This window comes from Gopherus evgoodei, chromosome 23, assembly GCF_007399415.2.
Source record: "Gopherus evgoodei ecotype Sinaloan lineage chromosome 23, rGopEvg1_v1.p, whole genome shotgun sequence".
In the NCBI taxonomy this organism is placed as follows: Eukaryota; Metazoa; Chordata; order Testudines; family Testudinidae; genus Gopherus; species Gopherus evgoodei.
In genome coordinates, this window is record NC_044344.1 from 14061246 (window position 1) to 14077703 (window position 16458).

The following is a 16458-nucleotide window of genomic DNA, read 5'->3' on the forward strand; positions in this document are numbered from 1 at the left end:
CAAAATGAAATTGTCAGCAGGTTTGATTGCTGGATGGCTGACTCCTGCCAACCCAAACCAACTTACTAAAATATACGGAGTATCTAGAAAGCAGACTGTACTTTTGAAGCAAGCTGCTGGCTTTTATTTTTGTTTGAAGGAATAAAAATTCATCTGATCCCTGAATTAATGAAAATCCGGTTTCTGATTTATGTTCTAGCTAGCAGCTGTGAGCTTGCTATCCCATTGTCTCAAACAAAATGGTTAGATCAAAACAAGTAACTTGCTATATTGGTAATTGAAATAAGTCCACATTTATCAATGACCACTGTCATCTTGCTTTTGAATGAAGTGTTTGACATTAAACCTTTATGGAAGATAAATATTAAAGGCTGAGCGGATGAACTGAAGCTCAGCAGTTTCTCTTTGAAGACTGATCCTGAAGTATTTTTGCTGCAGGATTACCACCTTAAGATCTGCTGTAGTGTGGCCAGGGAGGTTGAAGTGTTCTCCTACAGGTTTTTGTATATTGCCATTCCTAATATCTGATTTGTGTCCATTTATCCTTTTCCGTAGAGACTGTCCAGTTTGGCAGATGTACATAGCAGAGGGGCATTGCTGGTATATGATGGCGTATGTTACATTGGTAAACGTGCAGGTGAATGAACCGGTGATGGTGTGGCTGATCTGGTTAGGTCCTGTGATGATGTCGCTGGTGTAGATATGTGGGCAGAGTTGGCATCGAGGTTTGTTGCATGGTTTGGTTCCTGAGTTAGTTACTATGGTGCGGTGTGCAGTTATTGGTGAGAATATGCGTCAGGTTGGCAGGTTGTCTGTGGGCAAGGACTGGCCTGCCACCTAAGGCCTGTAAAAGTGTGGGATCATTGTCCAGGATGGGTTGTAGATTCCTGATGATGCATTGGAGGGGTTTTAGCTGGGGACTGTATGTGATGGCCAGTGGAGTCCTGTTGGTTTCTTTCTTGGGTTTGTCTTGCAGTAGGAGGCTTCTGGGTGCACGTCTGGCTGTTGATTTGTTTCCTTATTTCCTCGTGCGGGTATTGTAGTTTTGAGAATGCTTGGTGGAGATTTTGTAGGTGTTGGTCTCTGTCTGAGGGGTTAGAGCAGATGCGGTTGTACCTCAGTGCTTGGCTATAGACAATGGATCGCGTGGTGTGCCCGGGATGGAAGCTGGAGGCATGAAGGTAGGCATAGCGGTCTGTAGGTTTTTGGTATAGGGTGTTGTTAGTGTGACCATCACTTATTTGCACCGTGGTGTCTAGGAAGTGGACCTCTGTGTAGAATGGGCCAGGCTGAGGTTGATGGTGGGGTAGAAGCTGTTGAAATCGTGGTGAAATTTTTCCAGAGTCTCCTTCCCATGGGTCCAGATGATGAAGATGTCATCAACGTAGCGCAGGTAGAGAAGGGGAATGAGTGGACGAGAGCTGAGGAAGTGTTGTTCCAGGTCAGCCATAAAAATGTTGGCATGTTGTGGGGCCATGCGGGTACCCATAGCGGTGCCACTGATCTGGAGGTCTGTATTGTCATCGAATTTTAAATAATTGTGTGTGAGGATAGAGGCACAGAGCTCAGCAACCAGTTGTGCCGTGGCATCATCAGGGATACTGTCCCTGACAGCTTGTATTCCATCTGTGTGTGAGATGTTTGTGTAGAGAGCCTCTACATCCATGGTGGCTAGGATCGTGTTTTCTGGAAGGTCACTAATGCATTGTAGTTTCCTCAGGAAATCAGTGGTGTCACAGAGATAGCTAGGAGTGCTTGTGGCATAGGGTCTGAGTAGAGAGTCCACATATCCAGACAGTCCTTCAGTGAGAGTGCCAATGCCCGAGATGATGGGGCATCCAGGATTTCCGGGTTTGTGGATCTTGGGTAGTAGATAGAATAACCCTGGTCGGGGCTCTAAGGGTATATAGATTTGTTCCAGTGTTAGTGTAGGGAGTGTCCTGAGTAGATGGCACAGTTTCTTAGTGTATTCCTCAGTGGGATCTGAGGGAAGTTGCCTGTAGAATTTGGTATTGGAGAGTTGTCTGGCAGCCTCCTTTTGGTAGTGAGACCTGTTCATGATAACAGCAGCACCTCCTTTATCAGTCTCTTTGATTATGTTGTCAGGGTGGTTTCTGAGGCTGTGGATGGCATTGCGTTCTGCACGACTTAGGTTATGAGGCAAGTGATGTTGTTTTTCCACAGTTTCTGCCTGTGCACGTCAGCGGAAGCATTCTGCGTATAGGTCCAAACAAAGACTGTGAATGGCTTGCCAACTACAAAAGCAGTTTCTCCTCTGTTGGTTTTCACACCTGAGCTGCTAGAAGAGGGCCTCATTCTCCCTGATTGAACTGGACTCGTTATCTCTAGCCTGCGTCTTGCTTGCATATATATACCTGCCCCTGGAAATTTCCACCACGTGCATCCGACATAGTGGATATTCACCCACGAAAGCTCATGCTCCAAAATGTCTGTTAGTCTATAAGGTGCCACAGGATTCTTTGCGTATTCAAAATAGAATATCCATTCACATGAATGGAGTGAGGACTTCTTGGAAGTGCTAGCTAAGGGCACGAGCTATGCTTAGTTTGCATTTTATCCAGCATTGAAGTAGTTCATGTTTCTGTGCATCTAGGTATTGCACTTTTTTGAATACTTAGAAATTCAATAGATAGAAACCAGCTTTTCTCGAAAATCTGCAGTGACCTGCCACTGGGAAGAACACCTGTATTGAACAATCTCCTCAATCTAAATAATTGTGAAGAGATATTGAGGTATTTTGTAAGAGGACAAAATGAAAATATTTTGTGAAGCATAGAGACCTCTGATGGTGGGGTAGAAGCTGTTGAAATCATGGTGAAATTTTTCCAGAGTCTCCTTCCCATGGGTCCAGATGATGAAGATGTCATCAATGTAGCGTAGGTAGAGAAGGGGAATGAGTGGACAAGAGCTGAGGAAGTATTGTTCCAGGTCAGCCATAAAAATGTTGGCATGTTGTGGGGCCATGCGGGTACCCATAGCGGTGCCACTGATCTGGAGGTCTGTATTGTCATCAAATTTTAAATAGTTGTGTGTGAGGATAAAGGCACAGAGCTCAGCAACCAGTTGTGCCGTGGCATCATCAGGGATACTGTCCCTGACAGCTTGTATTCCAAACTGTGCTGTATTGGAAATCCTTTATATGAGCATCAGAGTCCTGTGGCACCTTGTAGACTAACAGACATATTGGAGCATGAGCTTTCATGGGTGAATACCCACTTTGTCGAATGCATGCACCCATGCAAGCTCATGCTCCAGTACGTCTGTTAGTCTATAAGGTGCCACAGGACTCTTTGCTGGTTTTACAGATCCAGACTAATACAGCTACCCCTGTGATACATGAGCATGTCTTCTTCAAACACAATAATAGTAAATCACTGCTTTGCAATCCTGGGCTCCTCTTCATATATGGTTTAATTACAGGGAATGACCCTTTGGTCCTTTTCTAATATTCCCTAGAAATTACATCATAGGGCGAGGCATGCTGCCTGAATCCTTGTCCTACTGATTTACTGTTGAGCTAGTGGCATCCTGCAGGAATGGGCAGTGAGGAGAAGAGAATGCAGAGTTGAGATGACACAAAATGTTAAATGTTTTATTTTTAGACACGATTTGTGAAATGTTTTATTTTTCTGCTTTACAGGGCTCCGTGAATTAAACCCATGGCTGTGATTTTTGCTCAAGCTCATCCATAATTTCTTTCTATTTATAGATTTGTTTTCTACCTTTTCTAGTGATTTGAATGTTTGCAGTTTGTCCCTTCCTGTTTGACCTGCCTAGTGTAGTTCTCATTTTTCAGCACATATGGTCTCTTCAATAATAGGACTGTGTTTTATATTGGTGTATATTTTGATGAGGGAGGTGGCATAAGTAGCCACTTAATGATACAGGTGTTTTTCTTTGTTGAAAAAGCACACTTCTTTGGATTGATGTGGATGTTTTAAAGAAGTAAATGGATGATAATTACCACCAGCCTCTTTGCTTGCTCTATTAGATGTTCCTTTCTAGAAAGATATATGTTCATCTGGAAGACAGATTGCCCTTCTAATGTGTACAAGGGTGAACCCAGCTGAAATTCATCTGCCTGCCAGCAATACTCACTATCAACATTTCTAAAGCACCCTATCAAAATGGCAACATCCTTAGGGATGGTGTTTCCATGGAAATCTCATAGGAGACAGTCAGCTGATGTCTGGTGCTACCCGTGAACTTGTTTTTAGCTCAAGAAGCCATCCTGTAGTTTCCCATTTTCTTTAACTGCTTATTGCTCATATGTAATGGCAAAGACTGTCCCTTAATGAATGACTGATTAATGCAATTCATATCCTGAATTTTGTATGGTCTCCTTATCTCTTTAAAAAGCAGTATTTGGTTTTGTGTATGGAATTACAAACCATATTTGTTTGGTGTCAAGTATCATAGGGATAGCCGTGTTAGTCTAGATCTGTAAAAGCAGCAAAGAATCCTGTGGCATCTTATAGACTAATAGACGTTTTGGATGCGTCCGACGAAGTGGGTATTCACCCATGAAAGCACATGCTCCAAAACGTCTGTTAGTCTATAAGGTGCCACAGGAGTCTTTGCTGCTTTTACATATTTGTTTGAATATGCTAGACATTGAGGAATCTGGCATTAATTATTCCGGAAACTTATTTATATATTATTACAAACACACATCTGGAATTTTTTTTTATAAAATCTAGGCAGAAAAAAAATCCTTAAAGCTCCCCAGAAAAGGGGAAAATTCAAAGGATTTTGGTATTTTTTGTTTCAGACGTGTCTTCCTTTCTCCCAATCTAATACAGCCTTACCTGGATTAAAGTGTTTCTATTTCGAGATTCTGCTATAAAGGGAGTGTGCTGGTAATAGTTTTAATGCCACATTCATTTTAGTCTCCCCTACAAAGGGGAAAAACTGATTTTTCAAGATGTCAAGAGAGCAGTTTAAAGGTGATTGACAGAGCAGTGGAAGGAATCTCTATTTTGGCTACCTTTCACAGTAGATGCATAGATTTATGATTTTTAAAAAGGACAGATGTTCAGAGTTTGTTTTTTCTGACCTTCACATCATCCCGGAAAACTGAATTATTACCATTCTTTGTACTTAGTGAGACAATTTTCTTTCCTTTTTATGTGCTATGTTCAAGATTTGGTGTTAATTTTGTAAGCCTGAAATAAAAAAACAAGAGAATTTTTATTCAAGGGCTGTTGGCCTCCTAAAGCAGCTTAGTTAATTATTAATTTTTAAACAGGCTTTTGAAATTCATTGGTTTCAATTCATTCTCCTCCTCCCCCCCACCCCCCATTAGCTGCACATTTAAAGCCCAGATAGCACTAACCCATGGGGCTCTATTGTGATCACTGGCATGATATTTAAACATGCAAATTAATTTTAAGGGACACAGTACACTCAAGCAGCTGACAATTTCCATGCATAAAGTGTAACGTTTAAAAATTGTTATAATCTTTTTAAGTATTGTGGGTAGTGGAGAATAAAATCCTATTGCGTGCAGGAGATCACTGCTGGGTATTTGACATATTAAAATGAGTCTGTATAGTTTGTCTGAAAGCTTAGTTCAGAAACAATGAGCTGCTCTCAGATCAGTACAGCATAGGCACCTCTGAAGAGGGTGAATAGGCCAGGGCTCTTTTATGACAGAGATCTGTCCAAAATTTGGTAGCGGCTACTGTGATGTTCATTACGTATATTTTCAGGGGATGCCACATTACTGTTAAGCCTTTGACTGGCCTTGTAGGTGGATTCTTAGAAATACCATTTTGTGAAAAAGCACTGGGATTGTTAAACTTAAAGCATGATGCATCCTGACCAGCTCTGAAAATCAGGTAGGCTTCTCAGGGTACAGAATAGTCTCTGACTGGATTAGCATGAATATTTGATCACAGGAGACGGGAGTTTGTGGAAGGAAATTATTTTAGAAAAAAATGCCTCAAGACTTTCAGGTTCCATCTGTATTATGCTTATCAGGCTCGTCCACCTCATTTTTAGAGGATGGGTATGTTCCTGGTGTCTCCAGCCATTCCTGGAGAGGAGCCCTGCATTCCCTGATGAGGCTTACAGAAGCTAAATTTCCAGAGAAGAATGTCTGCTGTATCTAATCTTTGTGGAGTTTACTGTTTTGTTTTTTTCCGGGAGGGTCTCTTGATTGTCTAATATCCTTATATCTTGTATATTATCTGTATGTTGTTAAATACAAAAGGCTACATTAGATTGTTAGCTTGAGGGGAAAAAATGTTTTCTCCACTGTGCTACCGTTCTGCTGCTGGCCTCCTTTGGAAAGGAATGCAGGGTTGGTGGGCCTACTGCCACCTGGCATAATGGTATCCCTCCAAAGATACTTGGTGGTAGGCATGCCAAACAATTGGAAACAGGCTCCTCCATTCTCTGAGGGGGGCACAGCACCTAGCAGAATGGGGTCCTGGTCAATGACCTGGGCTCCTAGGTGCTATGATGATGCAAATAATAAATACTACTAGTAATCCCACAGAGAGTTGGGCCAGACTGAGCAAGGTCTCAGGAGTCTCTTCTTGTCCTTTGTTTCTCCTGCTGGCTTCCAGGATATTGTGTAGTTTCAATCTTCCCTTCCTTCCCTTGAGTTTTTCTGGTCTTTCAGAGGGAGCATTGAAAAAGCCATGCATACTAAAGTTTCTCATGGAAAAATTTAGTTCTGTGATCCTTTCAGAGCTAAAAACTGAAAAGATGGGATAGTGTACTGAAGTAGATGTTCAAAATTAAAGATGGAAAAGAGACATTAGATTTGTCTATTCCTCTGGTAGTGAAGGATTGTTACTAAGGTATATGCCATAAAACTATTCTGTGCTTTCTCTCTGCAGTTGATGGGATTGAGTGTCTCCAATGGAAAGGACCAGCTTGTGGTCTTCCACACAAAGGATAACAAAGACCTCATTGTCTGCCTCTTCAACAGACAGCCAACTAACAACAGCAGAATTGGAGAGCTGGTTGGAGTCCTGGCAAACCACTTCAAGAGGTCAGTATTTCTGTGGAAAATTCAGAGTCCAGCTCGTCAGATCTGTGACATCCCTTAAAATTGTTCGATCATAGAATCGTAGATTATTAGGGTTGGAAGGGACCTCAGGAGATGATCTAGTCCAATCCCCTTCTCAAAGCAGGACCAATCCCCAAATGGCCCCCTCAAGGATTGAACTCTCAATCCTGTGTTTAGCAGGCCAATGCTCAAACCACTGAGCTATCTCTCCCCCTTGCTTTCTATCAGTGCTGTCTCATTTATACTGCATTCATTCAAATATCATGTTGCCTTTGCATAAATCCATGGTATGCCCACATCTTGAATACTGCATGTAGATGTGGTTGTCCCATCTCAAAAAAGATATATTGGAATTGGAAAAGGTTCAGAAAAGGGCAGCAAAAATGATTAGGGGGTGTGGAACGGCTGTCATATGAGGAGAGATTAATAAGACTGGGAATTTTCAGCTTGCAAAAGAGACGACAAAGGGGAGATATGATTGAGGTCTATAAAATCATGACTGGTGAAGAGAAATTAATTAAGGAAATGTTATTTACTTCTTCCCCTAACACAAGAACAAGGGATCACCCAATGAAATTAATAGCAAATTTAAAACAAATATACAGAAGTATTTCTTCACACAATGGACAGTCAACCTGTGGAACTCCTTGCCAGAGGATGTTGTGAAGACCAAAACTATAACAAGATTCAAAAAAGAACTAGATGAATTCATGGAGGATAAGTCCATCAATGGCTATTAGCCAGGATGGGCAGGGATGGTGTCCCTACGCTCCATTTGCCAGAAGCTAGGAATGAGTGACAGGGAATGGATCACTTGATGATTCCCTGGTCTGTTCATTCCATCTGGGGCACCTGGCATTGTCCACTGTTGGAAGACAGGATACTGAGCTAGATGGACCTTTGGTCTCACCCAGTTTAGCCATTCTTAGGTTCCTATGTTATAGATGAGCAGCAGTTGAAGTAGATGAAGTGTATTCTACTTAGGTGTGTGCTTGCCCAGTGTGCCAGAGCCAGAGATTTCACCTATCAGTACCCACAGAGTGGCTGTGACCCCTCCTCTGACTATATGAGGCAGTGCCACCCTGACCCCTCTCAGTTCCTTCTTACAGCCAGTGGTTGTAGCCTCACCACCTCGCAGATAGTCTGAGTCTAGTTTTATTGTATATAGCTGGTAGTTAGTGTTAGCTGGTTGTCTGTTTTCCCCAGTGATGCCCTCACCAGGGTTTAAACATTGTCCTCCATGTGAAGGAGTGATCCCCAATAGAGAGCAACACCACATGTGGGGATCAGTCTCTGCGAGGCCCACTTCAAGGAGTATTGCATGATCTGTAGGTCGTTCAAGAAAAGAACTCATATTTCAAGCAGCACCTGCTTGAACAGGCCATGCTGCCTGATCCGGTACTGAAACTGTCGTGAGGCTGAAGATCACCCTTGTGCTCCAGGAGCACTGCTGCTTCACGTTCTGGAGCAGGCACCTCTCAAAAGAAACGGAGGAGCCATTCCCTGTGGACTGCAGAGAGGAAAAGGTTGTATAAGACCAATTGAAACAGCTACAGGTCTTGGGATGAGTCTTCCACCTCCTTCAGGAAAAGTGTGGACTGGCACAGAGCTGGTGCTGGCATGTGGGACAGCCTGGGTACTTCTGACCCTGCTCCAGTGCTGAGTAGGGAGGTTAGAAATCCTGTACTTGTTGACTCCAGCCCCAGCCTCCAGGCATTTAAGTCTGGTCCCAACAAGGGAGATGCTAGTACTGACTATATCCATGTTGTCAGCGTACCAGGCAGCCGCAGACCACCTCTGTCTTTTGGTCTCAACCTCACCATTGGTCCAGGACCTTCCTAGGGCTGCACCATCCGATTGAGCAAGCCACCAAACCCTTGTCTAGCGGCACCGCAGCACAATGCTTCTCTACCAGTAGTGGGAGTAGAGCCAGTACCGGGATCGGTACGGAAGACCTTGTACTGGGAACCCCTTCGGCACCACTTCCAGCAGATGCTTCCTTAGCAGCTTTCATCACCCTCGATGTCAGTACAGTTGATATCTCTGTTTACATCAGCAGTGACACCACTTCCAGCACTGGCATGCTCAGTACCGACTCCATCTGCTTTGCTGCTGTTTGCCTCATTCGAGTGACAGATGAGTTAGACCACTTACTCGCTCCTTCAGGTCTTGTTCTGCCCTTGTCACCGGGATCCTGAGGCATCTCTGCATTCAAGTCATTCTCCTGCTCTCCATTGCACAGTAAGCACCAAGGACCGCTAATGGACCATTACAATTCCCAAGATTGGCATCTGTCTTGTGTTTGGGATAGCATCATGGTTAAACCTGGTAGAGCTAATTTGTTCTGAACTGGTTAAGGAGGTTCTCCTTGACTGTAGGAAACTTTCCGCCAGGGCCACCTACCTGGCCAAGTGGAAGACATTCCTGATCTGGTGTTCTCAGAGCTGTACCTCTCCAATGCCGTCATCAATACTACTCATCTTGGACTATCTGCTACACTTAAAGCAGCAGGACCTGTTGGTCTCATTGATAAGGGTTCACCTGGCCACCATTTCAGACTTCCACCCAGGAGTGGCTGGCTGGTCGGTCTTTGCTAACCTGATGGTTGGTCAGTTTCTTAAAGGACTTGACAAATTATTCCCACAAGTTAGGCAGCCGATCCCAGCTTGACACCTTAATCTGGTGCTTTCAAAACTAATGGAGCCCCCCTTCAAGCCCCTAGTGACTTTCTCATTACTCTATCTGCCGTGGAAGGTGACATTCTTGGTCACAATAACATCAACTAGGAGGGTGTCCAATCTTAAAGCACTAATTTCTGACCCTCCTTACACCATATTTTTATAAGAACAAGGTGCAGTTTAAGCCCCACCCAGTCTTTCTCCCAAAGGTTGTCTCTGTTTCATGACAATCAGGACATTTTCTTCCCAGTCTTTTGTCTTAAGCCTCATACCAACAGCTGGGAACAAAGACTGTACTCTTTGGACATTCGGCGAGCCTTGGCTTTTTATATCGAATGCAGAAAGCTGTTTCATATATTGAACCAGCTATTGATCGCGGTAGCAGACAGGCTGAAGGGCCTCCTGGTGTTGTCTCAGAGAATTTTATCGTGGATCACGTCTTGTATCTGGGATTATTATGATTTGGCAAAGATACCTGCCCCTGCATTGATAGCACATTCTACAAGAGGTCAGCCCTCCTCGGCAACATTCCTGGCCCAGGTCCTGATCCAGGAGATCTGCAGGGTGGGGACATGGTCATCAGTCCACTTCTCACTATGCCATTACCCAGCATGCCAGAGATGATGCAGCATTCGGCTGTGTGGTGCTAAAGTCAGCAATTCCATGAACTCCAGCCCCACCTAGTAGGTAAGGCTTGAGAGTCACCTACTTGGAATTGATGTGTGGAAGCACTTGAGGAAGAAAAAATGATGGCCTATTTTTCATAACTGTTGTTCTTCTAGATGTGTTGCTCATGTCCATTCTAAGACCCACCAGCCTACCCCTCTGTTGGAGTAAACTGGCAATAAGGAACCGAAGAGGCAGCAGATCAGCAGGGCCCTATAAGCAGTGCCATGAAGGCGTGACTCCAGGAGGTGCCAGAGCCAACCTGACGGGTACTTCTGGGGGGAAACCTTCCAGTGACTGTGCATGCAGCACGAACATATCTGCTTGGAATGGACACAAGCAACACATCTCGAAGAACAACAGTTATGAGAGGTAGGTAACCATTTTTTCTGAATGGTCCCTCTATTCTCCCTGCATTGTCTCAGAATAACTGGTTTGCTGCTCTGGACATTCAGGATGCCTACTTTCATGTGGTGATTTTACCAAGCCATAGAAAATTCCTTTACTTCGTCATGGGAGAATGCCACTTTCAATACACACTCCTCTCATTTGGCCTCTCTTCTGCCCACTGAGTTTTCACCAATGTATTGTGGTGGTTATGTCATACCTCAATAACTGGTTATTGAGTGGAGATCCAGAGATGAAGTTCTCACTCACATCAGCACCACATTGCCCTTGCTTGTGCTTCTGGGTCTCATTCTAAACACTAGAAAGTCAATCTTGAATCCTACTAAAAAAATCGAGTTAATTGAGGCCCCATTAGATTCCACAATGTCAAGAGCATTCCTTCTAACTGACCATTTTCAGACAATTCAACATCTTTTCCTCAGTCTGCAATCTCAGCCTTCCATAACAGTTCGAATGTGTCTGAGACTGTTAGGCCACATGTCCACTTGCAAGCAGGTGACCGGATTTGCAAGGCTGCACCTTCACCCCCTTCAGATGTGGCTCAGGACAATCTCCTGTCCTAACCTTCTCTGGACAGACTGGTTTGTCTCCTTCCACTGGTCCTAGACTCCTTGTAGTGGTGGGCGTGTCCACAGAATGTTTGGCAAGGCATTCCTTTCGCCTGGCCCTCACAAACCAAGTCAGTTGTTACTGATGCCTTCCTGTTGGGTTGGGAGGCACGCCTCAGGTCGCTGAAGGTACAGGAGGTCTCATTCTGTATAAACATTCTGAAGCTTCGGGCCATCCACAATGCATGTTTTGCCTTCTAGGGACCATATCAGACACTCAGTGGTTCAGATACTTGCCAAAATGTGACCATGAGGTACTATGTGGTCAAATAAGGGAGAGCACACTCCAGGGTGCTCTGCCTAAAGGTGATCAATGTGTGGCAGTTTTGCATCAAGGAGGTCATTACTATGATAGCCATCCACTTGTCCAGGGTATAGAATCATCTCGTGGACCATCTCAGCAGGTATTCCCTGAAGACGAGTGTTCCCTCAGTAGTTTTCACAGTGTGGAGCGTTCTCATCTGCTACAGGTGGCAAAGAATCCTGTGGCACCTTATAGACTAACAGATGTTTTGGAGCATGAGCTTCCATGGGTGAATACCCACTTCGTCAGATGCATGTAGGTATTCACCCACGAAAGCTCATGGTCCAAAACATCTGTTAGTCTATAAGGTGCCACAGGACTCTTTGCTGCTTTTACAGATCCAGACTAACACGGCTACCCCTCTGATATCTGCTACAGGAAGAACAGGAAATATCACGTGTTCTTTTCTCAGAGGGGATGCGGGGGCTTTGGTTCAGGCTTTCTCTCCAAAGTACTCTGTTTCATTTGAACCAGGCGGTATATTTACCTGTGTTTTTTCCTAAGCCGCATTCATCTCCGGAGGAACCCTGTCTACATACCTTGGGTGTCTGGAGATGTCTAGCTTTCTGTCTGCATAATACTAAGCCATTTTGTGCTTCATCTTATCTGTTACTGTCATGCAAACTGCATGATGGGTCAAGTGGTATCTTCACAGACCATCACTAGTCTGTATCAAGACTGCATATGAAATATCTTCGGCTATGTCGCCTCAGTGGATACGAGCTCATTCGACAAGGATGCAAACAACGTCAAGAGTGTTCCTCAGTGACATTCCATATTGGATATTTGCCAGGGTGCCATGGGGTCATCCATTCTTACATTTACAGACCACTATGCCATTACTGCATCTTCCAGAACCAATAAACATTTTGGAAGGGTGGCCCTCAAATACTAATTTAGGTAGACTTCAAGCCCCGCCTCCTGAGAGAGGTACTGCTTGTGAGTCACCTAAGTGGGATACACATCTGCATCTACTCAAAGAAGAAATGGTTACTTACTGTAACTGTGGTTCTTTAAGATGTGATTCAGATATGTATTCCATGACCTGCCCGTCATCCCCTCTGCATTGGAGTCATCCGTCATGGGTGTTGGGAGCGAAGGAACTGAGGGGAGTTGGGGTGGGACTGCTTTATATAGTTATGGGAGGGGCAACAGACATGAATGTTGCTCCCTAAGGTAACTGCTAGGCAAACTCTCCGGCTCTGGCACTCTGGGTGCACACTCACCTAAGTGGAATACCCATCTGCAACAGAATGTAACTGTTTTTTTTCTTCTTGTATAACAAAGTATCTAAAAGAGTGAAATAGCATCCAAGATACTACTAGCAACAAAAATGATTAGGGGGCTGGAGCACATGACTTATGAGGAGAGGCTGAGGGAACTGGGATTGTTTAGTCTGCAGAAGATAGGAGTGAGAGAGATTTGATAGCTGCTTTCAAGTACCTGAAAGGGGGTTCCAAGGAGGATGGATCTAGACTGTTCTCAGTGGTACCTGATGACAGAACAAGGAGCAATGGTCTCAAGTTGCAGTGGGGGAGGTTTAGGTTGGATATTAGGAAAAACTTTTTCACTAGGAGGGTGGTGAAGCAGTGCAATGGGTTCCCTAGGGAGGTGATGGAATCTCCTTCCTTCGAGGTTTTTAAGGTCAGGGTTGACTAAGCCCTGGCTGGGATGATTTAGCTGGGAATTGGTCCCGCTTTGAGCGAGGGGTTGAACTAGATGACCTCCTGAGGTTCCTTCCAACCCTGATATTCTATGATTAGGCAGCTCTAAGGTCCCTGGGCTTCTGCTTACCAAAGGCTGTATATTCAGGGCCGGAACACGAATTGAACTGAATAGGAGTTGCAAATGGTTTGCACTTCTCAGAACTAGGCCTTCAATTTGTATTTCAATGTTATTTCTCTTTCATCATGTCTATAGATCACTTTCTGCTTGATGTGTAAAGTGTTATCTCTCTGCTTTCTTGGAAAGTGTTTTCTCTTTCAGAGAAGAATCTAGTCAGGTCAACTGATTGGGTTAACCACATCCAAACAGCCATGGTTAGCCCATCAGTCAGTCTCCAGACTAGAGGATTCCTTTGTTAGGTAAAGACACATCTGCAGTAAATTCATATGTCTGTTTTATAACATTAGTAAATTTCATTGGGTTGGTCTAGTCCTCTGTGTGGTAATGACTTAGTACATGTGCAGCTTGTACTGGTATGTGTTCTAAAGTCTTATGTTACATGACTTCAGGTAATTTAGATATGCTCTGAAGGTAAACCTTGGTGGTAAGTGTGAGGCCTTTGAATCTGGAATGTTCTTGTTTGGTTCACCAGGTATGTAATGTTTTATTTAAGGCTAAATTAAGATATTTTTCCCTCTTATATCCAGTTCAATTTGTCATTTGCTTTCTGGGTTGTGTAGTAGACTGAAGATTGCCCTGGGACCATGCGTTCCATCTTTGCTATTTGCCCTGGATCATGAAATGTAATGTTGTAACATTTTGGGGTGAACCCTAGACCAATGAGGGGCTGTCGTTGCCTGCCATGTAACTCTGAGTGCCTTAAATGCTCTGCTGCTGTGGCTCACAGCCTGGACACCAACAGCCTGCAGTCAACTTCCTTGAGAGAGAGAGACTGGGGGGGAGGCGGGGGGGTGAAGCCCTGGTTCAGCACTCTGACCCTAACAGCCTACCTACCATGCAGCAGCCCCACGCTGGTCTCCACCAGCCTAGACTACTACTTGCATACACCCCAACCCCTGATTTTGCCAAAACCATCTGTCCTGAAGTGTCCAGCCACTTCCTGGACACTTGTAGAATTAATATGGTTTATTGCTCCTTTTAAAGAGACAAAAGCACAGCGTATTACTTCTATTCAAACACAGCATTGAATTGGTTTAGATAAAAGAAAGACAAGTATATTTAATCCAAAATAATCAAAAAGAGGTTTAAGTGAGTTCAAGCACAAGGGAAAAAGACCAAATGGCTACAAGTGAATAAAAATAATGTGTACTCTCTAGAGGCTAAGACTTAACTCCACAAGCTACAGCCTTGGTTCAAGGTAGATTTCTTACCAATCTTGTTCTTTCCAGACATAGCTCACTTTCTCTCACCCAGGACCTTCCACGGTTGTTTAAGAGGCTGGTTTTTCTTTGTCTCCCTGGGTGAAAGATCTTTGCCTATGCAGGTTTCTCACCTATATTCAGCTCCCAGAGACTTCAGCCCCTGCTTGAAGGATCCATCTTTTTCAGCTTGCCCAAACTTTGGCCCCTTGTGTCTATCCAGTGATGGATGCCAAGATGGCTTCTTCTCTCTCCTCACATCTTCCTAAGCACATTCTTGTCCCCAGACGCAGGATAGCCTTATGCTGTTTTTTTCTTCCTCCAGATTTCCCACCCCCCTGCTGATTCATATGTAAATAAGACTGCCATCGTTTTGCTTCCAACATGTATAATTTACATAGGAGATAGGCAGATATCTGCCTTCCCTTCTGTCTGGGAGCAAACCTGTTTCTCTCACTTTGTTTGGTCAGACATTAAAGCACAATATTAGTGACTATCCATAATTTCTTATATAGTATTAATAGAATCACAGAATATTAGGATTGGGAGAGACCTCAAGAGGTCATTTAGTCCAATCCCCTGCTCAAAGCAGGACCAACACCAACTAAATCATCCCAGCCAGGGCTTTGTCAAGCCTGACCTTAAAAACCTCTTAAAGATGGAGATTCCACCACCTCCCTAGGTAACCCATTCCAGTGCTTCACCACCCTCCTAGTGAAATAGCGTTTCCTAATATCCAACCTAAACCTCCCCCACTGCAACTTGAGACCATTGCTGCTTGTTCTGTCATCTGCCACCACTGAGAACAGCCTAGCTGCATCCTCTTTGGAACTCCCTTTCAGGTAGTTGAAGGCTGCTATAAAATCCCCCCTCACTCTTCTCTTCTGCAGACTACATAACTCCAGTTCTCTCAGCCTCTCCTCATAAGTCATGTGCCGCAGCCCCCTAATCATTTTTGTTGCTCTCCACTGGACTCTCTCCAATTTTTCCACATCCATTCTATAGTGGGGGTACCAAAACTGTACGCAATACTCCAAATGTGGCCTCACCAATGCCGAATAGAGGGGAATAATCACTTCCCTCAATCTGCTGGCAGTGGTCCTACTAATACAGCCCAATAGGCCGTTGACCTTCTTGGCAACGAGGGCACACTGCTGACTCATATTTAGCTTCTTGTCCACTGTAATCTCCAGGTCCTTTTCTGCAGAACTGCTGCCTAGCCAGTCGGTTCCTGGCCTGTAGCAGTGCATGGGATTCTTCCTTCCTAAGTACAGGACTCTGCACTTGTCCTTGTTGAACCTCATCAGATTTCTTTTGGCCCAGTCCTCCAATTTGTCTAGGTCACTCTGGACCCTATCCCAACCCTCCAGTATGTCTACCTCTCCCCTCAGCTTAATGTCATCTTGCAAACTTGCTGAGGGTGCAGTCCATCCCATCATCCAGATCATTAAAAAAGATGTTGAACAAAACCTACTCCTGGGGCACTCCGCTTGATACCATCTGCCAACTACCTGTTGAGCCTGACAATCTAGCCAGCTTTCTATCCACGTTATAGTCCATTCATCCAGCCCATACTTCTTTAACTTGCTGGCAAAAATACTGTAGGAGACCGTACCAAAAGCTTTGCTAAAGTCAAGATATATAACATTGACTGCTTTCCCCATATCCACAGAGCCATTTATCTCATAAGAGAAGGCAATTAGGTTGG

General features: G+C 44.2%; 1 protein-coding gene across 1 annotated transcript in view; it reads left to right on the top strand.

Moving 5' to 3' along the window:
• Positions 1-16458, top strand: part of MYO1D (myosin ID) — a 341939-nt gene that overhangs the window by 215077 nt on the left and 110404 nt on the right. The window contains exon 21 of the mRNA XM_030541463.1: positions 6870-7024. Coding sequence (XP_030397323.1) covers positions 6870-7024 — 155 coding nt within the window. The remainder of the gene's footprint in view (positions 1-6869; positions 7025-16458) is intronic.